At 24.9% G+C, this 27,399-nt stretch overlaps 1 protein-coding gene across 1 annotated transcript; it reads left to right on the top strand.

The window, feature by feature from the left end:
- Positions 1 to 263: 263 nt before the first annotated feature.
- Positions 264 to 26,623, top strand: LOC145841546 (uncharacterized). The gene is made up of 12 exons (XM_082948903.1): positions 264 to 334; positions 18,467 to 18,546; positions 18,698 to 18,802; positions 18,963 to 19,127; positions 20,862 to 20,992; positions 21,831 to 21,904; positions 23,634 to 23,713; positions 23,870 to 23,974; positions 24,135 to 24,276; positions 25,694 to 25,815; positions 26,228 to 26,344; positions 26,486 to 26,623. Exons 1-12 carry the CDS (start codon positions 289 to 291, stop codon positions 26,621 to 26,623), a joined length of 1,305 nt encoding a protein of 434 aa, XP_082805029.1. The 5' UTR covers positions 264 to 288.
- The last annotated feature ends 776 nt before the right edge of the window (positions 26,624 to 27,399 follow it).

Below are 27,399 nucleotides of genomic sequence, written 5' to 3'. Positions count from 1 at the left end.
TAATTTTATTAAAATAAATATTGTTCTACCCGAGAACTGTTTTTATCGTTTGAAGCAAAACCTGCTTTAAGTTTTTCTTAAAAACTTTAAACATTTTCATCAAAATATAAATCAAGATACTTATAATCAGCAAAAATTTAGCTATATTGTTTAATATGTTTTTTTGACTTGAGTTAATTAAAACTTTTGATTCGTAAATGCTGTAACAAAATACAATAAATAACATATTTACAACTTTCTATAATTTAAAACAATTTATTAGTTATTCAGCTCTTTCTAAAAGCTACAATGAACTTCTATTTGCTACTATTCAGTTTAGTACTGCTTTTTAAAGGTAAGTTAGTAATATGATACGTAAAAACCAGTAAGCGTTTATCAAATTTATAATTAATTTAGACTTATGCACAGTGTTGAGTTTAAACTTTTTTGTAGACTACGTTCTTTGTGAGGCTAATTTAAGTTTAAAATTAATTTATAAAAGTTGTAAGAGTTTAAGGTCTAAAAAGATGATGTTTTTTTCTCAAATATAATGATACACTTCCTATTTTTTAAACAAGTATTAACTAAAACGTTTGTTTATTATTTTCTGTTTAAGTAAAAAAATATGCAATATAACAATTGGAATCCTAGCACAACTCGAATGATACAAAATTTGTATAAATTATAACAATATTATACAACATGTTTAATAAAATAGATACGCTAATTCAATATCATGCATTTTGGCAAGAATTAGTGCTAAAATTATTTGTAGCTTAAAAAACGGGGTTTGTAGATTTATATGCACTACTAGCACAGTTCATTAGACTAACTTGGTCTTATGATAAAAAATATATTTAGCATTTAAGTGTAAATAAAATACCTGTGGTGTTACTACTTTATTTATTCACAGTTAAAAAAGGCGAAATGTATATATATATTAGAAAAATGTTTTAGTTTCAGTTATTTTCTGCAAGTAGCGATTAAGTGTTTCCTTTTAATATTTTAAATTTTCTTACATTTTACATTTTTAACGTGTCTAAAACTAATTTTTTTGGTTTAACTATGGTTTTAAACGTCAGTGTATTGAGTTTTTATTTTTGTTTTCTTAAGTTTTTTAAGTTTTATTTGTAAACAAAAATATAAGGTTGTAAATTGTATCATAACTATAAAAAGAAAAACCTTGATTTATAAAAAATGTTTTCATATTTTTTCAGTCTAGTCACAGAATTAATCGTTAATAAATTTTTGCCACTAGAAGTCTAAACTTAATACTTTTTTATGTTTTATTGCTAAAATACTTTAATGTAAGTTTATCAACAACTTTTCACTAAACTTACAATATTTCACCTGTAACACAAATATTCACCAATAACAAACCACTCATGGGCAGAAAAGCTGTATTCAGAGGTTTTCTTGGAACATTTGTACGCCTCACAGCATTTAAAGGATTTCTACGACTCTCAACATTTCAAGGTGCAAAAAAAAAGTATTACAAAGTCATTAAGTATACTGTTTTTTATCATCTTTTTATGCTTAAAATATGCTAACAAGTAAGAAATTACTAAAATTTAAACACTTGATTAAGTTTTTTCAATAAAAAGATTATCATTGTATGACATATAAAATGATAAAGTACCAAAAATGAAATAGCAAACACTTTAACAATAAATCTTTTACAACAATTTAAGGACCTTGAACGTGGATATTTAGTAAAGTTTAATTTCTCAAATTCAAGAATTTTTATCTATTGTCAAAGCACTTATTATTCCTTTATTTTAACGTTCCTATAAATATATTAAACATTTTTAAATTCCGAGAATTAGATCAATTGTTTTTTTGTGGCTTATATTTAGACGGTTATAACTTTTGTACACGACTTTTTAAGCAGAGTATGATTTTGTACTGTTTAGTAAAAATACTAAAATACGTACATCGACTAAAAATTATCATTTTAATATACTTTTTTACTTTATAAATAGTAAAGTTATCTACTAAAAACGAAATTATTATATGTAAATTATTTGTAATCATAAATAAAAAAGATACTTAGTTAAAATATTTATGGTCTACTAAGATTTTTTTATTAAATCCAAACAATGTATTTATTTGAGATTGATAGACAAAATACATACATTTTAAACATAAGAACTTTTATTAAGAAATAATTTATATTCTTTAAAACAAATGTCATAATAAATTCGAACTTAGCTAACAAACAGATTGTCTTACATAGATGATGTAATGTATAGAAAAATGTATAGAAAAAGTAAGGAAAAATTTTAGTTAAAAAAAAAAATTTATAAAATAATCGTAGAACATAAAAAAATAAGATTGTTTTGTAGTGGACTGAAAAAGGGGTCGGAAGCTTTTTATATGTAATGAATGCAACTTACAAAACAAAGTTTATCTCGTGTCAGAAAAAATATTATGCTCTACAACTAAGTTAAAACTAAATATTTGTGCTATTATTACTATATCTATATTTTTAAAATGTTCAAATCTAAATTATTTTGTACCGGTAGCGTTTCGTGTATTTTTTCATACAATTTTTACTCCCCAAGACATTAAGTTTTCGTTTAATTCATTTATCATTGAATAATGATTTTTTTATTTATTTTAAAGTGATTTCTAGCTTTTATAACTTATAACAACGTTTTAAGTTAGTTAAAACTTTGGGGAATGGTCTTTATTAATTCACTTATGAATAACTTTAAATACATAAGTTTGAAAATTTTGTCACCATAAAGAAATAAAAGCCGTGTTTTAAAATTTTAAATGATGGAAAGTTGTAGACAACTCAAGTTGTATAATTGAGCTGTTTTAAACAGCACCTACAACAACTCAAACTACAACAACTGTGCCACCAACTATTGCTACTACCAAACCAGTAAATGACGAAATTCAAAAAGTTGCTGAAGAGGTAAAAATACGTTTTCTCGTAATTTTAAACTACGAAAACTATCAAATTTAATAAAAATTTTAACCAATATTTGAAATATTAGTTGCTTCTAATATTTCTTAAAATATATCAAACGAAACAAGTTCAATTATTAAAACGATCATTTAAAATTTTTCGGTTTACTAAAACTAACAACGTTTTTTATGTTATTCACACACACTTTTTTTTTAACAAATGGAGTTCTCATCAAATTTGTGTTGTTACTTTATTTACCAAATATTTCTTTTCATATAAACACTTTCATATATTTATTTATTTCGAGCAACATACTATTTTTTTATGTAGTACTCTTTTTTTTACGTAACTTCACTGAAATTCAATTAATTTTTAACAAGTAAACTTATTTTAAAAAAATAATATTTTTCCTAATCAGGTCAAACACTCAGTAATACGAAGGCTCCTTGAACTCAGAATAATAATAAAGGAATACGAAGTAGTTGCTTTCGATTTTAAAATTGTTGCTGGAGATGGTTTTATTTTTGCAATAAAGGTTGATATTCTTAATAGTTGTAAACTAATATATTTTTTTAGCATGAAGATTTTTTATAAATAAAAAAGTTTGAAGAACTTTAAAACTTTTCAGAAAACAAGTTATAATTAGAGTTACATGAAACACTATTTTTTAATACAGATAAAGATAGACCAATACGAAGACAGCGTTTTTACAATTTTCGTTTTCAAGCCACTATCGGGTGAAAAAGCTAAACTGATAGAGGTACTTACACCTTTAGAACCGATTGAAGTACCAACACCTTATAAACACCTCTAAACACACCTATATTAACTAAACGGCTGTTTCATTGACTTGACTGAAACTTTGACGTAACAACATTTTCTTTAACTGTTTGTTTTTAAACATATTACAGAAACTTGCAAGACCAATTTTACAACTCACTCTTAATAAAACAGATTAAACTTATCGGCTAAAGTTTAACAGGAGTTTACATATGTATCTTTATTTCAGTTAAAACTAAACTAATTAATGTTTTGTGCTATTCAAAGTTTGATTTACTCTTTGTTTCTATATTTTTAAAAACTAAATTAAACTTAGTTTATTTTGGAATTTTGTTTAAGTCTAAAGTATTTGCTGCTTTAGACCATTGTTGCAGTTTTATCAACTTTCGCTTAGAACATTAACAACTTACATTGAAAATTCAAAGTTAATGTTTTTAATTTAAAATAGGAACATGTTATACTTATATAAGATTCAAAAAATTATAAATATCCACAAACTTTGTTCGAATAAGAACCAAGTGTTGTTTTAATTGTAGCTTAAATCAAGAAGAAGACTCAAAAAAAAACTTATTTTTTTACAAAATGCTTCAAAAATTGATGATACTAAATATTATTATTAGTTATCAAACTTCAACAGATATAAAATTTATTTAAATTATTATTACATACAAATATTATTACATACATTTTAAACATAAGAACTTTTATTAAGAAATAATTTATATTCTTTAAAACAAATGTCATAATAAATTCGAACTTAGCTAACAAACAGATTGTCTTACATAGATGATGTAATGTATAGAAAAATGTATAGAAAAAGTAAGGAAAAATTTTAGTTAAAAAAAAAAATTTATAAAATAATCGTAGAACATAAAAAAATAAGATTGTTTTGTAGTGGACTGAAAAAGGGGTCGGAAGCTTTTTATATGTAATGAATGCAACTTACAAAACAAAGTTTATCTCGTGTCAGAAAAAATATTATGCTCTACAACTAAGTTAAAACTAAATATTTGTGCTATTATTACTATATCTATATTTTTAAAATGTTCAAATCTAAATTATTTTGTACCGGTAGCGTTTCGTGTATTTTTTCATACAATTTTTACTCCCCAAGACATTAAGTTTTCGTTTAATTCATTTATCATTGAATAATGATTTTTTTATTTATTTTAAAGTGATTTCTAGCTTTTATAACTTATAACAACGTTTTAAGTTAGTTAAAACTTTGGGGAATGGTCTTTATTAATTCACTTATGAATAACTTTAAATACATAAGTTTGAAAATTTTGTCACCATAAAGAAATAAAAGCCGTGTTTTAAAATTTTAAATGATGGAAAGTTGTAGACAACTCAAGTTGTATAATTGAGCTGTTTTAAACAGCACCTAAAACAACTCAAACTACAACAACTGTGCCACCAACTATTGCTACTACCAAACCAGTAAATGACGAAATTCAAAAAGTTGCTGAAGAGGTAAAAATACGTTTTCTCGTAATTTTAAACTACGAAAACTATCAAATTTAATAAAAATTTTAACCAATATTTGAAATATTAGTTGCTTCTAATATTTCTTAAAATATATCAAACGAAACAAGTTCAATTATTAAAACGGTCATTTAAAATTTTTCGGTTTACTAAAACTAACAACGTTTTTTATGTTATTCACACACACTTTAATTTTTAACAAATGGAGTTCTCATCAAATTTGTGTTGTTACTTTATTTACCAAATATTTCTTTTCATATAAACAATTTCATGTATTTATTTATTTCGAGCAACATACTATTTTTTTTATAAATAGTGTTCTCTTTTTTTTACGTAACTTCACTGAAATTCAATTAATTTAAACAAGTAAACAAGTAAACTTATTTAAAAAAAAATTTCTAATCAGGTCAAATACTCAGTAATAAGAAAGCTCCTTGAACTCGGAATAATAGTCAAGGAATACGAAGTAGTTGCTTTCGATTTTAAAATTATTGCTGGAGATGGATTTGCTTTTGCAATAAAGGTTAATATTGGTAAAAATTTTAAACTAATATATTTGTTTAGTATGAAGATTTTTTATAGATAAAAAAGTTAGAAAAACTTTAAAACTTTTCAGAAAACAAGTTATAATTATAATTACATGAATAATAAAAAAACACTATTCTTTTATACAGATAAAGATAGACCAATACGAAGACAGCGTTTTTACAATTTTCGTTTTCAAGCCACTATCAGGTGAAAAAGCCAAACTGATAAAGGTACTTACACCTTTAGAACCGATTGAAGTACCAACACCTTATAAACACCTCTAAACACACCTATATTAACTAAACGGCTGTTTCATTGACTTGACTGAAACTTTGACGTAACAACATTTTCTTTAACTGTTTGTTTTTAAACATCTTACAGAAACTTTCAAGACTAATTTTACAACTCACTCTTAATAAAACAGATTAAACTTATCGGCTAAAGTTTAACAGGAGTTTGTATATGTATCTTTATTTCAATTAAAATTAAATTTATTAATGTTTTGTGCTATTAAAAGTTTGATTTACTCTTTGTTTCTATGTTTTTGAAAACTAAATTAAACCTAGTCTATTTTGGAATTTTATTTAAGTCTAAAGTATTTGCTGCTTTAGACCATTGTTGCAGTTTTATCAACTTTCGCTTAGAACATTAACAATTTACATTGAAAATTTAAATTTAATGTTTTGAATTTAAAATAGGAACATGTTATACTTATATAAAATTCAAAAAATTATAGATATCCACAAACTTTGTTCGAATAAGAACCAAGTGTTGTTTTAATTGTAGCTTAAATCAAGAAGAAGATTCAAAACATAAACCTATTTTTTTACAAAATGCTTTAAAAATTTATGATAGTAACTATTATTATTAGCTATCAAACTTTTACAGATATAAAATTTATTAACATTTTTTTTGCAAAATAAAAAAGTTTATAATTAAAACATTGTAATTTTATACACATTTAATACAATTTTAGAAAATACTTACAATAAGTGACACAAATTAAACATGAAAGCTCGAAAACACAACTTCAAAACAAACTAGATAGTCTAATGTTGTCTTTAACTTGTGATTATTTGCTCTTTTCAAGGAATCAAAATACAAAACATCTTAAAATAAGTATAATACAGTGATTTTTTAGCTGTGCACCCATGCACACTAGTGTGTACAACATTTTTTTGGGTGCACGAAACTTTTGAGAAGGTGCAAAAAACTAATTTTGAAACTTACACTGACAGTCTGGAGTTTCTGTATCACTATTTTTAGGAGTGTTCTTTTAATTTCTGAGTAGAAATAAAAAAATATTTACAAGTAGTTTTTCGGTTTAAAAGTTTGTACCCAACAGGCAGCACGTACCTAAGAAATGCGTACTTAAGCGACAGGTCATTGTACTTTTTTAAAACTGTATAATTTTTTTTGAACGACAAAAAAAAAGCGCTAAAAAAGTGTGTTCTAAGGACCTGGTGTACAATGGAACCTTTCGGTTATCAAGAAAAGATATAAACAATTTAAATTTTAATCTTATGCAAAATTTTACCAAACATAAGGCTCATTAAGTTTTTATTTAAAAGTTTTTCAACTAAATAGTTTAAATTTTAGTTTTTACGTCCAATTTTAGATTTTGTTGCCTAAATGTTTTGTATATTAGTTATACGCTATTATACACAGTAATTAACATTACAGTAGACTACCGCTTAAGTACGCAAATTGAACCCGACCAAAAAGTGCGTACTTAGCACGGGTAGTGCGTACTTTTTGACGACATAGTATAATATGAAATTTAGTTGTTTGTTTTATTTCTTACAACTAGCCACCAAAAAATTAAGCCAAATAAACAAGTCTTTTTATTTTAAATTACATTTGATACATAATTCTAATCTGCAAAATTTTTTAATATATTTTAAAATTATTTTTTTATCTATAAAAAGTTTCCATATTATGCTAGTCAAGCTAAGTTTAGTTTATTTAATACATTTATTATAATTTTCCATTAGTAAAAAGTGTTTGATTGTTTTTTACTTGAAAGAAAAACGTTTCAGAACTGTTTTTGTAACGAAAGTTTATATTAGTAGAAACATTTATAGTATAACTGCACAATGATAAAATGCTCATTATTATTTTTTAACTTTAGTTTTTTGTTGTTGTTGCTTCTTTTTATATGTTTATTTTGACTTTATAAAAATTGTAACTAGTTTTTGTGGTTAACTAGTTGTGTATTACACTACTGAACACACTGGTGAACTTAAAAAAATGGTGTAAAGTTTGCCCAACTAATACTTTAGCACAGGAAAACATCGAAATGAACAAAAAAATATTTTGTACTATCCAACAAGTTTGATTTGTTTTGATTTTATATTAAAAAGCAATCAACACTTTGATAAATTTCATCAACATGTTCAAGATATTAGATAGTAAGCAATTTAAAGAATATTTATTGGTTACTTAGTTTTAGAGGCGAGACATGCTATACCATATACTTCCTATTAATTTTTATGAAAACTTTTTAAATAAAAAACCTCAGAAAACTAAAAAATTAAAATTAAATTTTAAATTTCATTAAGTTTGTATTACATAAAACATTTCGTATTTTCTTTAGTCAGTAAACTCATTAAGCAAGAAACTTTATCAAAATATTGAAACAAAATTATAACCAAGTATAAAAACTTTAATTTTATATACGTATAACGGATGCAAATTTACTTACAGTGCTTTGGTTTTTTTAGGAAATATCAAGAACGTTAGTTTTAATTTGTAGCTATGTGATGTGTTGGACATAAAAAAAAAAGGCACCTTTTAAAATGCATAAACTTTATTAAAAATTAAAGTTAAATATTGTTTGTTATAATTTTAAAATCTTATTTGAATAACGGTTAAAGTACCAGTAAAAACATTATTTGTATATATATATATATATATATATATATATATATATATATATATATATGTTTTGAAAGTAAACCAGATATCTGCTAAGATTATAAAAAAAGATTTATCAAATGTAGTTTTGTTTTAACGTACATTGAATTTTTTTTAAATTTTATCCGAGGTTCAGAAGTTTAAATTTATTTTTGTCGTTAAGTTGCTTGATTTGAACTGAACTTCAAAAAACTATAATAAAATTAGTTTTACTGGATACAAAAAATATTTTTAAGACAATCCTTTAGTTTAATTATTTTTGCAAAACATTTTTCTTAAACATACATAAATTGTGATTGGCTAGTTTAAGATTAACATTTTCAAGTGCTAATAAATCTAAAATCGTTTAAAAAACTATTAAGAAAATGTAAAACACAATAAGTAATATCTATTAGAAATTCATACACTTTGAGTAACTTATTAGCTATATGTAACTCAATATCACGTTTGTTTAATTAGGACTAATATTTGTTTGTACTTATAATCGTTGACTAATTTTATTACTTGTTTACTGTTATATGGGATAATATGATGTTGAGTGCGTAATGAAAGACAAAGCTGTAAACTTGCTACTGTAAATTTAATAATTTGTAGTATTTTTTAGTTTAAAGTTTTTCGTTGCTTACTTTCTTTAAAAATTAATAAAATTTTGATTTGTATTTAGACAACAAAAACTAAGTCTTTTACAACTAATTTTAAATAGAGTTTATATCAAGCATCTTTGTTTAATAAATTATGATGTTTGTTTAACTTTTTATAGCTGCCTAAGCATTAACAAACTACAAAATGAAAAACTCCATCTTAAAAATTTAAATTAAGACTTTCAACCCGCGAAACCGCATAAAGTTCACATCAAAAGCAAACCGCATCTACGCATTCAACTCACTCTGGACTCTGGAGCATGTTATTTTGGAAAATTTGAAAAGCGACAACTTCTTGCTTCAGGTCATCATCAGCCAAAGCCGAAATGGCTTCGCACTTGTCCTTCAACACACAGTCCACGCCAACAGCGTTTTCGACTGTAAAAAGCATTTTTGGAAAAAATAAAAACACGTTTCGCCGAGAATTTAAAGCTAACTGGTATCTCAAGTGGCGTTTGGGCTTGGCTAGAAATAGAACAATTTAAATTAAAAACAAAAAACACATGTTTGTTACATACTATTGTCATATCCGCTTGTCATTAATTTTTCCACTTCGAATCTTCCACATAAGCTGCCGGCAGTACAATTTATATATCCAATCTCACCTTCTGGCCTAGTTGAAACTATACCTTTAAATCCTTTTTCACAAAAGACTTCACCCTTGCTTTGCAGAAACAAACAAAACAGAAGTATTATTTTTTTGCTCTCAGTTTTCATACTTTTGTTTAATTTTTACTTTTTTCTTGAAAAGCTGCGTACTAGACAGTGTTTGACTTTTATTGTTGTTAAAATGCAAGTATACTTCTTTCATTTTTAAGGTTGTTTTATTGTTTATATATTGATAAAACATGTTTGATAAATACTGTTTAATTTTTACAAAAAAAAGGAAAATATCTTTTTTTACGTCTAAAACATTATTATTAAACACTTTAAAGTAGTACTTCAAATTGAAGTTTTAATATAATTTGTTTGCAGGTTTTAATGCAGAATTGTTTGTTGAAACCCAATAAAGGCCTTAAAAATAAAACTAAAACATAAAGCTCTAATCGTATGAATTTTATTATAGTTTAGTAACCTAGTTTTACTTAAGCATAAAAATCGAATAAAGAAACTTATTATTATTAAAGACAATTAAATTTATTTTTATAAGTTCACTCCACCATACAAAAAAAACAATTTCTAACTAAAGGTTACTATATACTATTTTTATCTTTTTATTTTATTTTTGTTCTTAATTTTAATATTTAGCGTTATTCCTTTAAACTTGCAAATTAAAACTTTTTTAACTAAACTTAACTTTCACGGCCATTGTGACAATAGTTCCATAAATCAGTTTTAATTATATAGTACTTATGTGAGGAAATGACGTTTAAATTGGTAATGAAGTAAATAAGAAAAAAATGAATAAAACTAAGCTTGGGCGTTTTAAACCAAGCTACAATTATTGATTGTGTTTTTAATAAAAGCACATCAATTTTCGGAACATAACAACCTTTTTATAAACTTTTAAAAGTGGTTTTCAATTTTTTCAAAAATTTTATACGGTAGTTTACTATATATGTAGAAGCTTTCATTACACCTTAAAAATTATTTTTTTTCAAAACTACCTTGCTAGTTTTTAATTTATTTTTAAACAGACATCAATTTGGCTAAAAATATTTGATAAACTATTAAAAATGGCTAAGTAAAATTATTTTTATAAACACTACTGAACACACTGGTGAACTTAAAAAAATGGTGTAAAGTTTGCCCAATTAATACTTTAGCACAGGAAAACATCGAAATGAACAAAAAAATATTTTGTACTATCCAACAAGTTTGATTTGTTTTGATTTTATATTAAAAAGCAATCAACACTTTGATAAATTTCATCAACATGTTCAAGATATTAGATAGTAAGCAATTTAAAGAATATTTATTGGTTACTTAGTTTTAGAGGCGAGACATGTTATATCATATACTTCCTATCAATTTATATAAAAACTTTTAAATAAAAAACCTCAAAAAACTAAAAAATTAAAATTAAATTTTACATTTCATTAAGTTTGTGTTACATAAAATATTTCGTATTTTCTTTTGTCAGTAAACTCATTAAACAAGAAACTTTATCAAAATATTGAAACAAAATTATAACCAAGTATAAAAACTTTAATTTTATATACGTATAACGGATGCAAATTTACTTACAGTGCTTTCGGTTTTTTTATGAAATATCAAGAATGTTAGTTTTAATTTGTAGCTATGTGATGTGTTGGACATAAATGCACAGTAAGTAAGGACATAAATGGACAAAAGTAGTGATGTACCGGATAGTGAGTCCGGTACATCACTACTTTTGTTGCTTTCAAAAAGTCAAATTAAGTTAAACTAACAAACAGTTTGTATAAAGTTCACAAAACTAAACAAGCGTTATCGCTAAAAATCGTCATAAGATAACAAGCAGAAAAATAGTAAGTTGCTTCAGGATATCATATCTTTTAAAAAAGTTTTTAAACAGACAGATAAGAGTTGGTAAGAATAAAAAAAGTCAACTTTTAGCAGAATCCTTGTCTTTTGTTGCTTCTTTAATAAACGTTCCATTCTTATTCACACACCAGCAATGTTCTTTTCAGCACTTAAAAATTAATTTTGATCTTATATTATTTTAAAATAGCATATTGATACTATAATGTTTACTTGTGATCATCGCGTAAGCATGCGAAAATTGTAAAGTAATAAAGTATATAAAAGTTTTGAGATAGTTGTATTGTAATAAGTGTAATTAAAAGAATTTATATAACTACATATCAAATAAATTTGAGGTATCATTTACATTTGAATTTTTTTTAAAACAATCTAGTTAAGAATATTTAGTTAAAAAATTTTTCAGTAAATTTAAATCGTAACTAGTTCAAATTATTTTAATAAAAACAAAACTCACTATCATACTGTTAGTTGAGTAAAAACCATTTTTACAGACAGGTTTCCAAAACTTGTATTTTTCATTTTTCTTTTTATTCAAAAACTTTACAAAATGAGCTAGACAAGGCCACTATTAATGTTTAAAACGTTTAGTATAGCAATATTTATTTGTAGATTTTTTTTTCCAGTTTTTGTAAGGTTTTTCTATCTGATTTATAATCACTGTTAAACATGTAACTTTTTTTTTAAATTTTATGAGCACAGAATGTTAAACTTTTCAATAAAGAATGGTTAAAACTCGTTAACATATTTACAAGAAGTTGATGCAAAATAAAATTGTTTAGATAAAAATACAATTAACTATTAAAAGTTCACTTGTTTCTTAGGTTTAACAAAATCTAGTAGAAAAAATATTCAAAAACATACTTTTCTTTTTCTCCTTAGAAACTTTTTCGGTAGTTCGTTTATTTCTTTTATTATTTTCTTGCTCAATTGCTTTTGTTTGTTTTGTTCACTCAAACATTCTTTATAATTAAGTTTGTTTATATATTCATCTACACTTAAGTTATTGTTTACTTCAGTTTGTAAAAGGAGGCAATTTTGCACAAACTTATAATAATTTAAGTGCACTTAATTTTCCTAAATATATTTTAAACTGCATTTTTTTGATTTATTTTAATGCTAATTTGGGCTTAATGTTTATATTGAAAAAGAGCTAATAACTCGTTAAAGAGTTAAAAGACAACTAATACGCAGTTTTCGCTTTTTCGTAAAAAACTTTGAGAATTGATTCTAACAACAGCATATAACTTTTTATCAAATACTTAAATACAGATAAGTGTTTTTGTTTTTGTTTATAATAAAAAAGTTTCTCTTACCTATAAAACCACCACTTTCGTGTTCATTCAACATCAAGTCCAGGAGTTTCGGATCGTAAAGATCATTTCTAATCAAAAAGTATTCAGATTTTTTCTCCCAAATAAAATGTCTGAGCGCTTCCCTCTTGAGCCTGCTCTTTCAATGAACTCTGGTTTCATAATCACTCATTTTCTTTACTTTATTTTCTAATTGAGAAAATGAAAATAAAAACTCAATACACTGACGTTTAAAACCATAGTTAAACCAAAAAAATTAGTTTTAGTCACGTTAAAAATGTAAAATGTAAGAAAATTTAAAATGTTAAAAGGAAACACTTTATCGCTACTTGCAGAAAATAACTGAAACTAAAAATTTTTTCTAATTTATATATACATTTTGCCTTTTTTAACTGTGAATATATAAAGTAGTAACACCACAGGTATTTTATTTACACTTAATTGCTAAATATATTTTTTACCATAAGACCAAGTTAGTCTAATGAACTGTGCTAATAGTGCATATAAATCTACAAACCCCGTTTTTTAAGCTACAAGTAATTTTAGCACTAATTCTTGCCAAAATGCATGATATTGAATTAGCGTATCTATTTTATTGAACATGTTGTATAATATTGTTATAATTTATACAAATTTTGTATCATTCGAGTTGTGCTAGGATTCCAATTGTTATATTGCTTATTTTTTTACTTAAACAGAAAATAATAAACAAACGTTTTAGTTAATACTTGTTTAAAAAATAGGAAGTGTATCATTATATTTGAGAAAAAAACATCATCTTTTTAGACCTTAAACTCTTATAACTTTTATAAATTAATTTTAAACTTAAATTAGCCTCACAAAGAACGTAGTCTACAAAAAAGTTTAAACTTAACACTGTGCATAAGTCTAAATTAATTATAAATTTGATAAACGCTTACTGGTTTTTACGTATCATATTACTAACTTACCTTTAAAAAGCAGTACTAAACTGAATAGTAGCAAATAGAAGTTCATTGTAGCTTTTAGAAAGAGCTGAATAACTAATAAATTGTTTTAAATTATAGAAAGTTGTAAATATGTTATTTATTGTATTTTGTTACAGCATTTACGAATCAAAAGTTTTAATTAACTCAAGTCAAAAAAACATATTAAACAATATAGCTAAATTTTTGCTGATTATAAGTATCTTGATTTATATTTTGATGAAAATGTTTAAAGTTTTTAAGAAAAACTTAAAGCAGGTTTTGCTTCAAACGATAAAAACAGTTCTCGGGTAGAACAATATTTATTTTAATAAAATTATTTAATAAACGTAAGATTAATTTTAAAAATTATTTTTATAGAATAGGAAAACACCTTGGCTACCTTGTATATTTTTAAAGCTATAACATTTCTATTAAATACAAATTTATTTTTAAATAACCTGACATTAGTAGCAACTAATATTTCAAATATTGGTTAAAGTTTTTATTAAATTTGATAGTTTTCGTAGTTTAAAATTACGAGAAAACGTATTTTTACCTCTTCAGCAATTTTTTGAATTTCGTCATTTACTGGTTTGGTAGTAGCAATAGTTGGTGGCACAGTTGTCGTAGCTTGAGTTGTTGTAGTTTGAGTTGTTGTAGGTTCTGTTTAAAACAGCTAAATTATACAACTTGAGTTGTCTACAACTTTCCATAATTTAAATTTTCTATATTAAAATTCTAAACTACAACTTGGGTGCGGATATTTTTATTTTTGAAATTAGTCATGTAACTACCAGAGTATTAATTTGTTAGTAAAGGTGCAAAGTTGTTCTTGCATTAAGTGTTAAGGCATGTAATAAAAAATTAGTTGTATTTTTTTTTCTAGACCTATCTTATTTTTTATTTTAGTACAGTAAAAAATTTTTAGATATTATTATACATCTTTACGAACTCAAATATACATTTAAGAAAAAGCTTTAAAGAAATTAATTTACACCACTCAACTATAATTAAAAAAATTCTTCAAATTTTTTTATTATATGTACAAATCCACGCTAAATTTTAATTATAAGGTTAGTATTTATATGGAAACAATCTTTGTTAGAATTTTATAATATGTTTAAATACTAAGTTTTAACATTTAAAAATAATTTATTTTTCAAGTCTTAGAGCTCAAACAAAAGTTGAATTATTTAAACTCATTTTTTTTATAAAATGAACAATAACAAGAACAGTATTGCTAAAGTTTATTGTTTCTTTAAAGTATTTTCACAGAATTATGCACAATTAGAAATTGTTATTTATTACTGTATCTAAACATGTGTTTTGGGCAAAAGTAAAAAAAAAAGTCTCAAAAATATTCAGTTTTACATGCATGAACAGTAAGGAGCATGCATCGAACTGTTGAAAGTTTAAGCTTTGAAAAAAAAAAATTTGCCATAAACGCTCAAGCGCTCAAAAGAAAATCGTTGCCAGAGCGCAGGCGGTGAAAGCATTGAACGTTTTCGATGATCCGCTGTTCGCTAAATCGAATTCTTCTTGCTTCTCTTTCATCACCTCAACCGTGTCCTCATTGCAGTTGGGTGCAGAGTTGCAACACGCGAAACCAATTTTTCCGTTATAATTATTCCACTACTCGATCAATGTTGTTTTTTAATAAAGTTTGTAGCATTTTTTTAGTTTAAAGTTTTTCGTTGCTTACTTTCTTTAAAAATTAATAAAATTTTGATTTGTCTTTAGACAACAAAAACTAAGTCTTTTACAACTAATTTTAAATAGAGTTTATATAAAGCATTTTTTTTTTAATAAATTATGATTTAATAATATAGTTTAATAATTTATATTGATTACTGTAGATTACTTTCTTAGAGTGGTTTTCAGGTTAAGTATATCTATGAAGTAAACTACAAAACAATTAAGAGGTACCTTAAATATAAAACAGATTTTAATAGATAGCCAAGAGCATCGCACACCGCGCGCAAAGCGCGCTTTTGTGCTAGCCGAATAAGGCAGATAAATTATATAATATGTAAAAAAATAACTATTAATTAGAAATTTTTCAAATTTATGATAATTTTGAAATACTATTAAAAACTTTTAAGTTTTTAGAAAACTTATGTTCAAACTAAGGATTAGAACAAATTAGTTTGAAACAGATAATGTAAAAAGAAGAAAAAAATTAATATATCTATTAACTTAACTATAAAACAAAAAGAACTACATAAGTAAGAAAATAGTTTGTAATAAGTAGCTAAGAGTATCGCACACCGCGCGCAGAGCGCGCTTTTGTGCTAGCCAAATAAAGCAAATACTAATAAATAAAAATTAATTATAAATAATAAAGTAAATAAAATTATAATTAAAATGTTACAAATACTAGAAATTTTTTAATTTTGTACTATTTTTCAAATACTCTTAAAAAATACTTTAATTTTTAAAAACTGCCGTTTAAAATAAGTATTAAAACATAATTACTTGACTAATTTTAACTAAAAACAAACCTTTAATAGTATTTTAACTTTAAACAAATCTAAATTCGTTATCCTAAATTCCTGCCTCAGAAAGCTCCCTTATTTTTTGGTTTTGCTTCGCAAAAAAGGCACGCTTCGTGCACGATCTTGCTTAAACTTCCATGCCTCAAAAGCTTCGCTTTCTTTGTACGTCCTAACCTCAGAAAGCTCCGCTTTCTTTCGGTTTTGCTTCGCAAAATAAGCACAACAGCGCGCTTTGCGCGCGATTGTGCTATCTTGCTTTAACTTCCATGCTTCGAAGGCTACGATTTCTTTGTACGTCCCAACCTCAGAAAGCTCCGCTTTCTTTCGGTTTTGCTTCGCAAAAAAAGCACAACAGCGCGCTTTGCGCGCGATTGTGCGATCTTGCTTTCAGCTTCGCTTTCTTCGAACTGCAGTTTTCGATCTTGTTTTCCATCCCACCCACCCCAAAAATTATATCCAATATATACCTCAAACTATTTTTAAAATTTTAGAAATTTTATGTTACGTCACTAACCCTTCCAGATGTCCTGTTTTAGTCGACATAAAATCGTTTAAAAATATGTATAAAAAATTTGCATAAAGTTAGCTTATTTCTTTTTTTTGAGTTGATTATCAAATTTAATATCTTTAAAACTTTACTTTAAAATTACTGTAATAACTTAATAATTAAAAGTGTTATACGTTTAAGAAATGAATTAAGATATTACACAACTGTCAAAACTAATAAATAAAACAAAGAAAGTCAATGTGCTATAAAAAAACATCACTTGTGTTTTTTGAAGTTTGATAAATTATTGCAATCTAGTATTGGATTGAAAAATAATAAAGTTTATTTTTAGCTTACGTTAGCGGCTTACTTAAAAATCTTAAAGTAAACATAAATGATTTTAAACAGTAAACTAAAAAACGATAACGCTTTTAAATTAACTTTGTATTTACACATTTAATGGACCTTAATCCCGCAAGCTAACCTTAATAAAATTAGTTGCAGGTAAAAACTTAATTTCCATTAACAAGCTAGTAAGCTATATATTTCAAACAGGATTAATGGTCCAATAACAATCTTCCACCCTCCGGCAAATCTATTGCCGGAGATGACAAAAGAATGTTTAAAATTCTATGAACGATAAAAACTTCAAAAATACAACTAAACATTTATGTCGATGGTAGTTTGTTACTTAAAAAATTATTTGTATATCTTGCAGCTCATTACTGAAAAGTCTTCTTTACATAATATTTTTGGCTCTTTTTATTTAAGTAAACACAAGTTTGACATTTAATGTTTAATTGATAGTTTTTATTTTAACAAACAAATGCTTAAAGAGTTTGAATATTATAATAATATTTAAACTATTTAATGTTACGAGAAATACAAATTTTGTTCAATTTTCCGGTTTGTTAAAATACTTTTATGCTTTTTGCGCTTTATGAACTAATAATCTTATCACCCAAGAGCTTTTTTCTAAGTCAAACAAAAGCTAGCAAAAACGAAGGAACTCTTAACTAAAAAGATTTAATTTAAGAAAAATTGTAACATATAATTTGTTTTTGATAACACTTGATTAATTATTGATAGCTTTTTTACTTAAATTCACATAGAGAATAGTTTAATCTAATTAAAATTAGATTTTATTTTTATATTTATTTCAGAGGAACTTTTTTTAACCGGAAGGCATTTAAGTGTAAAATTTTTTATTAATAATACGTTCTTGTTCCTAAGAACTTATTAAAATTTAATTTATCAAGTATATGAGGTTAAAAAAGTACCTAGTGGTCTATACTCGTATGTTGTTTAATATTAATGCACTTTTTTTCTCTTTAAACTTAATTATCATGTTTGTTATCAAACGTGTAAACCACTAATTTGGCTGCAAATTTGCGGGTGAAAACTTTGTAAAAAAAAGCAATATCGCTGAACAAACTTATAAAAATTTAGCTCTCAAACTTTTATAAAGTATGTTAAGCACTTTAATTTTTTTTTTAAACTTTACAAATGTAACAGCATCAGAATGCCAAAATCGAGTGGGCGGTTGGAGTGGATTTAAAAACGCAACTAGGGAAGTTCAGGAAGTCGCTGACGAGGTGACAAGTGTTTTGTTTTTTGATTAAGTTGAAAATTAACTTTAACAACAGTTTTACTGAACTTAAAAAGTTGCAACAAGTTTCCAATCAGTTAAAAGTTAGTTTTAAAAAGTTTGTAAGTGAATTAATACGCAGCTTTTTGTTAACTTAGGTCAAAGACATAGTTAAAAGAAAGTACAAAGGGTATGTAGAAATTTACAAAGCAGTTGAATACGAATACCAAGTTGTTGCCGGAGGAGTTAATTACAGGATAGCGGTATTTATTTCTATATAAATATCTAATCTGTATTTTTCTAAACTTAACGACTTTTTTCTGGTAAAACCCGGTTTTGGGAGAAACAATAAAATTAATATAAAATTAATATGTTTAACACTAAAACTTGACATTTAAAAAACTAGTTGTTATTTCAATACAGATCGAAATTTATATAGACTACGCTATTGGAATAGAAGTTTTCAAACCACTCATGGGCAGAAAAGCTGTATTCAGAGGTTTTCTTGGAACATTTGTACGCCTCACAGCATTTAAAGGATTTCTACGACTCTCAACATTTCAAGGTGCAAAAAAAAAGTATTACAAAGTCATTAAGTATAATGTTTTTTATCATCTTTTTATGCTTAAAATATGCTAACAAGTAAGAAATTACTAAAATTTAAACACTTGATTAAGTTTTTTCAATAAAAAGATTATCATTGTATGACATATAAAATGATAAAGTACCAAAAATGAAGTAGCAAACACTTTAACAATAAATCTTTTACAACAATTTAAGGACCTTGAACGTGGATATTTAGTAAAGTTTAATTTCTCAAATTCAAGAATTTTTATCTATTGTCAAAGCACTTATTATTCCTTTATTTTAACGTTCCTATAAATATATTAAACATTTTTAAATTCCGAGAATTAGATCAATTGTTTTTTTGTGGCTTATATTTAGACGGTTATAACTTTTGTACACGACTTTTTAAGCAGAGTATGATTTTGTACTGTTTAGTAAAAATACTAAAATACGTACATCGACTAAAAATTATCATTTTAATATACTTTTTTACTTTATAAATAGTAAAGTTATCTACTAAAAACGAAATTATTATATGTAAATTATTTGTAATCATAAATAAAAAAGATACTTAGTTAAAATATTTATGGTCTACTAAGATTTTTTTATTAAATCCAAACAATGTATTTATTTGAGATTGATAGACAAAATACATACATTTTAAACATAAGAACTTTTATTAAGAAATAATTTATATTCTTTAAAACAAATGTTTTAAAGTTAGGACGTACAAAGAAAGCGAAGCTTTTGAGGCATGGAAGTTTAAGCAAGATCGTGCACGAAGCGTGCCTTTTTTGCGAAGCAAAACCAAAAAATAAGGGAGCTTTCTGAGGCAGGAATTTAGGATAACGAATTTAGATTTGTTTAAAGTTAAAATACTATTAAAGGCTTGTTTTTAGTTAAAATTAGTCAAGTAATTATGTTTTAATACTTATTTTAAACGGCAGTTTTTAAAAATTAAAGTATTTTTTAAGAGTATTGGAAAAATAGTACAAAATAAAAAAATTTCTAGTATTTGTAACATTTTAATTATAATTTTATTTACTTTATTATTTATAATTAATTTTTATTTATTAGTATTTGCTTTATTTGGCTAGCACAAAAGCGCGCTCTGCGCGCGGTGTGCGATACTCTTAGCTACTTATTACAAACTATTTTCTTACTTATGTAGTTCTTTTTGTTTTATAGTTAAGTTAATAGATATATTAATTTTTTTCTTCTTTTTACATTATCTGTTTCAAACTAATTTGTTCTAATCCTTAGTTTGAACATAAGTTTTCTAAAAACTTAAAAGTTTTTAATAGTATTTCAAAATTATCATAAATTTGAAAAATTTCTAATTAATAGTTATTTTTTTACATATTATATAATTTATCTGCCTTATTCGGCTAGCACAAAAGCGCGCTTTGCGCGCGGTGTGCGATGCTCTTGGCTATTTATTAAAATCTGTTTCAATTTAAGGTACCTCTTAATTGTTTTGTAGTTTACTTCATAGATATACTTAACCTGAAAACCACTCTAAGAAAGTAATCTACAGTAATCAATATAAATTATTAAACTATATTATTAAATCATAATTTATTAAAAAAAAAATGCTTTATATAAACTCTATTTAAAATTAGTTGTAAAAGACTTAGTTTTTGTTGTCTAAAGACAAATCAAAATTTTATTAATTTTTAAAGAAAGTAAGCAACGAAAAACTTTAAACTAAAAAAATGCTACAAACTTTATTAAAAAACAACATTGATCGAGTAGTGGAATAATTATAACGGAAAAATTGGTTTCGCGTGTTGCAACTCTGCACCCAACTGCAATGAGGACACGGTTGAGGTGATGAAAGAGAAGCAAGAAGAATTCGATTTAGCGAACAGCGGATCATCGAAAACGTTCAATGCTTTCACCGCCTGCGCTCTGGCAACGATTTTCTTTTGAGCGCTTGAGCGTTTATGGCAAATTTTTTTTTTCAAAGCTTAAACTTTCAACAGTTCGATGCATGCTCCTTACTGTTCATGCATGTAAAACTGAATATTTTTGAGACTTTTTTTTTTTACTTTTGCCTAAAACACATGTTTAGATACAGTAATAAATAACAATTTCTAATTGTGCATAATTCTGTGAAAATACTTTAAAGAAACAATAAACTTTAGCAATACTGTTCTTGTTATTGTTCATTTTATAAAAAAAATGAGTTTAAATAATTCAACTTTTGTTTGAGCTCTAAGACTTGAAAAATAAATTATTTTTAAATGTTAAAACTTAGTATTTAAACATATTATAAAATTCTAACAAAGATTGTTTCCATATAAATACTAACCTTATAATTAAAATTTAGCGTGGATTTGTACATATAATAAAAAAATTTGAAGAATTTTTTTAATTATAGTTGAGTGGTGTAAATTAATTTCTTTAAAGCTTTTTCTTAAATGTATATTTGAGTTCGTAAAGATGTATAATAATATCTAAAAATTTTTTACTGTACTAAAATAAAAAATAAGATAGGTCTAGAAAAAAAAATACAACTAATTTTTTATTACATGCCTTAACACTTAATGCAAGAACAACTTTGCACCTTTACTAACAAATTAATACTCTGGTAGTTACATGACTAATTTCAAAAATAAAAATATCCGCACCCAAGTTGTAGTTTAGAATTTTAATATAGAAAATTTAAATTATGGAAAGTTGTAGACAACTCAAGTTGTATAATTTAGCTGTTTTAAACAGAACCTACAACAACTCAAACTACAACAACTCAAGCTACGACAACTGTGCCACCAACTATTGCTACTACCAAACCAGTAAATGACGAAATTCAAAAAATTGCTGAAGAGGTAAAAACACGTTTTCTCGTAATTTTAAACTACGAAAACTATCAAATTTAATAAAAACTTTAACCAATATTTGAAATATTAGTTGCTACTAATGTCAGGTTATTTAAAAATAAATTTGTATTTAATAGAAATGTTATAGCTTTTTAAAATATACAAGGTAGCCAAGGTGTTTTCCTATTTTATAAAAATAATTTTTAAAATTAATCTTACGTTTATTAAATAATTTTATTAAAATAAATATTGTTCTACCCGAGAACTGTTTTTATCGTTTGAAGCAAAACCTGCTTTAAGTTTTTCTTAAAAACTTTAAACATTTTCATCAAAATATAAATCAAGATACTTATAATCAGCAAAAATTTAGCTATATTGTTTAATATGTTTTTTTGACTTGAGTTAATTAAAACTTTTGATTCGTAAATGCTGTAACAAAATACAATAAATAACATATTTACAACTTTCTATAATTTAAAACAATTTATTAGTTATTCAGCTCTTTCTAAAAGCTACAATGAACTTCTATTTGCTACTATTCAGTTTAGTACTGCTTTTTAAAGGTAAGTTAGTAATATGATACGTAAAAACCAGTAAGCGTTTATCAAATTTATAATTAATTTAGACTTATGCACAGTGTTGAGTTTAAACTTTTTTGTAGACTACGTTCTTTGTGAGGCTAATTTAAGTTTAAAATTAATTTATAAAAGTTGTAAGAGTTTAAGGTCTAAAAAGATGATGTTTTTTTCTCAAATATAATGATACACTTCCTATTTTTTAAACAAGTATTAACTAAAACGTTTGTTTATTATTTTCTGTTTAAGTAAAAAAATAAGCAATATAACAATTGGAATCCTAGCACAACTCGAATGATACAAAATTTGTATAAATTATAACAATATTATACAACATGTTTAATAAAATAGATACGCTAATTCAATATCATGCATTTTGGCAAGAATTAGTGCTAAAATTATTTGTAGCTTAAAAAACGGGGTTTGTAGATTTATATGCACTACTAGCACAGTTCATTAGACTAACTTGGTCTTATGATAAAAAATATATTTAGCATTTAAGTGTAAATAAAATACCTGTGGTGTTACTACTTTATTTATTCACAGTTAAAAAAGGCGAAATGTATATATATATTAGAAAAATGTTTTAGTTTCAGTTATTTTCTGCAAGTAGCGATTAAGTGTTTCCTTTTAATATTTTAAATTTTCTTACATTTTACATTTTTAACGTGTCTAAAACTAATTTTTTTGGTTTAACTATGGTTTTAAACGTCAGTGTATTGAGTTTTTATTTTTGTTTTCTTAAGTTTTTTAAGTTTTATTTGTAAACAAAAATATAAGGTTGTAAATTGTATCATAACTATAAAAAGAAAAACCTTGATTTATAAAAAATGTTTTCATATTTTTTCAGTCTAGTCACAGAATTAATCGTTAATAAATTTTTGCCACTAGAAGTCTAAACTTAATACTTTTTTATGTTTTATTGCTAAAATACTTTAATGTAAGTTTATCAACAACTTTTCACTAAACTTACAATATTTCACCTGAACAAGGCTTTTCAGACCTTGTCAGTTAGATTGTAAGAATAGTGGCATATTGCTGAATAAACTTATATTGATTTAACTCTCAAACTTTTATAAAAATTATTGAGCACTTTAACTTTTTCTTAAAAAACTTTACAAATGTAACAGCATCAGAATGCCAAAATCGAGTGGGCGGTTGGAGTGGATTTAAAAACTCAACTAGGGAAGTTCAGGAAGTCGCTGACGAGGTGAAATGACAAGTGTTTTGTTTTTTGATTAAGTTGAAAATTAACTTTAACAACAGTTTTACTGAACTTAAAAAGTTGCAACAAGCTTCCAATCAGTTAAAAGTTAGTTTTAAAAAGTTTATAAGTGAATTAATACGCAGCTTTTCGTTAACTTAGGTCAAAGACATAGTTAAAAGAAAGTACAAAGGGTATGTGGAAATTTACAAAGCAGTTAAATACGAATACCAAGTTGTTGCCGGAGGAGTTAATTACAGGATAGCGGTAGTTATTTCTATATAAATATCTAATCTGTATTTTTCTAAACTTAACGACTTTTTTCTGGTAAAACCCGGTTTTGGGAGAAATAATAAAATTAATATAAAATTAATATGTTTAACACTAAAACTTGACATTTAAAAAAATAGTTGTTATTTCAATACAGATCAAAATTTATATAGACTACGCTATTGGAATAGAAGTTTTCAAACCACTCATGGGCAGAAAAGCTGTATTCAGAGGTTTTCTTGGAACATTTGTACGCCTCACACCATTTAAAGGATTTCTACGACTCTCAACATTACAAGGTGCAAAAAAAAAAATTACAAAGTCATTAAGTATACTGCTTGTTATCGTCTTTTTATGCTTAAAATATGCTAACAAGTAAAAGTTACTAAAATTTAAACACTTGATTAAGCACTTTGATTAAAAAGATTATCATTGAATGACATATAAAATTAAAAAGTACCAAAAATAAAGTAGCAAACACTTAAACAATAAATCTTTTACAACGATTTGAGGACCTTGAACGTGGATATTTAGTAAAGTTTAATTTCTCAAATTCAAGAATTTTTATCTATTGGCAAAGCACTTATTACTCCTTTATTTTAACGTTCCTATAAATATTATTCTAATTTTTAATTTCCAAAATTAGATCAATTGTTTTTTGTGGCTTACATTTAGACGGTTATAACTTTTGAACACGACTTTTTAAGCAGATTATGGTTTTGTACTTTTTAGTAAAAATACTAAAATACGTACATCGACTAAAAATTATCATTTTAATATACTTTTTTACTTTATAAATAGTAAAGTTATCTACTAAAAACAAAACTATTATATGTAAATTATTTGTAATCATAAATAAAAAAAGATACTTAGTTAAAATATTTATGGTCTACTAAGATTTTTTTATTAAATCTCAACAATGTATTTATTTGAGATCAATAGACAAAATACATGCATTTTAAACATAAGAACTTTTATTAAGAAATAATTTATATTCTTTAAACAAATGTCATAATAATTTCTAACTTAGCTAACAAATAGATTGTTTTACATAGATGATGTAATGTATAGAAAAATGTATAGAAAAAGTAAGGAAAAATTTTAGTTAAAAAAAAAGTTTTTTATAAAGTAATCGTAGTAATCAGCACAAATCAACTTATTTATAAACATAAAAAAATAAGATTTTTTTGTAGTGGACTAAAAAAGGGGTCGGAAGCTTTTTATATGTAATGAATGCAACTTACAAATAAATGTAATGACTGCAAAGTTTATATCGTGTCAGAAAAAATATTATGCTCTACAACCAAGTTTAAACTAAATATTTGTGCTATTATTACTACATCTTATCTATAGTCAAAACATTATCTAAGAACTATATCTATATTTTTAAACTGTTCAAATCTAAAATTTTTTGTACCGGTAGCGTTTCGTGTAGTTTTTCATACAATTTTTACTCCCCAAGACATTAAGTTTTCTTTTAATTCATTTATCATTGAATAATGATTTTTTTTTAAAGCGATTTCTAGCTTTTATAAACAACAACTTTTTAAGTTAGTTAAAACTTTGGGGAATGGTCTTTATTGATTCACTTATGAATAACTTTAAAAACACAAGTTTGAAAATTTTGTCAAAAAGAAATAAAAGCCGTGTTTTGAAAATTTAAATTATGGAAAGTTGTAGACAACTCAAGTTGTATAATTTAGCTGTTTTAAACAGAACCTACAACAACTCAAGCTACGACAACTCAAACTACAACAACTCAAACTACAACAACTGTGCCACCAACTATTGCTACTACCAAACCAGTAAATGACGAAATTCAAAAAATTGCTGAAGAGGTAAAAATACGTTTTATCGTAATTTAAAACTACGAAAACTATCAAATTTAATAAAAATTTTAACCAATATTTGAAATATTAGTTGCTACTAATGTTTCTTAAAAGTTATCAAACGAGACAAGTTCAATTATTAAAACGATCATTTAAAATTTTTCGGTTTACTAAAACTAACAACGTTTTTTATGTTATTCACACACACTTTTTTTTTAACAAATGGAGTTCTCATCAAATTTGTGTTGTTACTTTATTTACCAAATATTTCTTTCCATATAAACACTTTCATATATTTATTTATTTCGAGCAACATACTATTTTTTTATGTAGTACTCTTTTTTTTACGTAACTTCACTGAAATTCAATTAATTTTTAACAAGTAAACTTATTTAAAAAAAATAATATTTTTCCTAATCAGGTCAAATACTCAGTAATACGAAGGCTCCTTGAACTCAGAATAATAATAAAGGAATACGAAGTAGTTGCTTTCGATTTTAAAATTGTTGCTGGAGATGGTTTTATTTTTGCAATAAAGGTTGATATTCTTAATAGTTTTAAACTAATATATTTTTTTAGCATGAAGATTTTTTATAAATAAAAAAGTTTGAAGAACTTTAAAACTTTTCAGAAAACAAGTTATAATTAGAGTTACATGAAACACTATTTTTTAATACAGATAAAGATAGACCAATACGAAGACAGCGTTTTTACAATTTTCGTTTTCAAGCCACTATCGGGTGAAAAAGCTAAACTGATAGAGGTACTTACACCTTTAGAACCGATTGAAGTACCAACACCTTATAAACACCTCTAAACACACCTATATCAATTAAACGGCTGTTTCATTGACTTGACTGAAACTTTGACGTAACAACATTTTCTTTAACTGTTTGTTTTTAAACATATTACAGAAACTTGCAAGACTAATTTTACAACTCACTCTTAATAAAACAGATTAAACTTATCGGCTAAAGTTTAACAGGAGTTTACATATGTATCTTTATTTCAGTTAAAACTAAACTAATTAATGTTTTGTGCTATTCAAAGTTTGATTTACTCTTTGTTTCTATATTTTTAAAAACTAAATTAAACTTAGTTTATTTTGGAATTTTGTTTAAGTCTAAAGTATTTGCTGCTTTAGACCATTGTTGCAGTTTTATCAAATTTCGCTTAGAACATTAACAACTTACATTGAAAATTCAAAGTTAATGTTTTTAATTTAAAATAGGAACATGTTATACTTATATAAGATTCAAAAAATTATAAATATCCACAAACTTTGTTCGAATAAGAACCAAGTGTTGTTTTAATTGTAGCTTAAATCAAGAAGAAGACTCAAAAAAAAACTTATTTTTTTACAAAATGCTTCAAAAATTGATGATATTAAATATTATTATTAGTTATCAAACTTTAACAGATATAAAATTTATTAACGTTTTTTTTGCCAAATAAAAAAATTATAATTAAAACTTTGTAATTTTATACGCATTTAATACAATTTTACAAAATACTTACAATAAGAGACACAAATTAAACATGAAAGCTCGAAAACACAACTTCAAAACAAACTAGATAGTCTAGTATTGTCTT

Source organism: Thalia democratica, chromosome 7 (genome assembly GCF_965202585.1).
Source record: "Thalia democratica chromosome 7, ktThaDemo2.hap1.1, whole genome shotgun sequence".
NCBI classification, from domain to species: domain Eukaryota; kingdom Metazoa; phylum Chordata; class Thaliacea; order Salpida; family Salpidae; genus Thalia; species Thalia democratica.
The sequence above is the reverse complement of the archived record's forward strand: the minus strand, read 5'-3'. Positions and strand labels throughout refer to the sequence as shown.

Excerpts from the sequence above, each read along its gene's own strand:
- LOC145841546 (XM_082948903.1), top strand. The coding sequence starts at position 289 with ATGAACTTCTATTTGCTACTATTCAGTTTAGTACTGCTTTTTAAAG. Across the intron at positions 19,128-20,861 it reads CAAAAAAAAAGTATTACAAA|TGGAATAATTATAACGGAAA; the intron begins GTCATTAAGTAT and ends TTGATCGAGTAG. Across the intron at positions 25,816-26,227 it reads TTCAAAAAATTGCTGAAGAG|GTCAAATACTCAGTAATACG; the intron begins GTAAAAATACGT and ends TTTCCTAATCAG.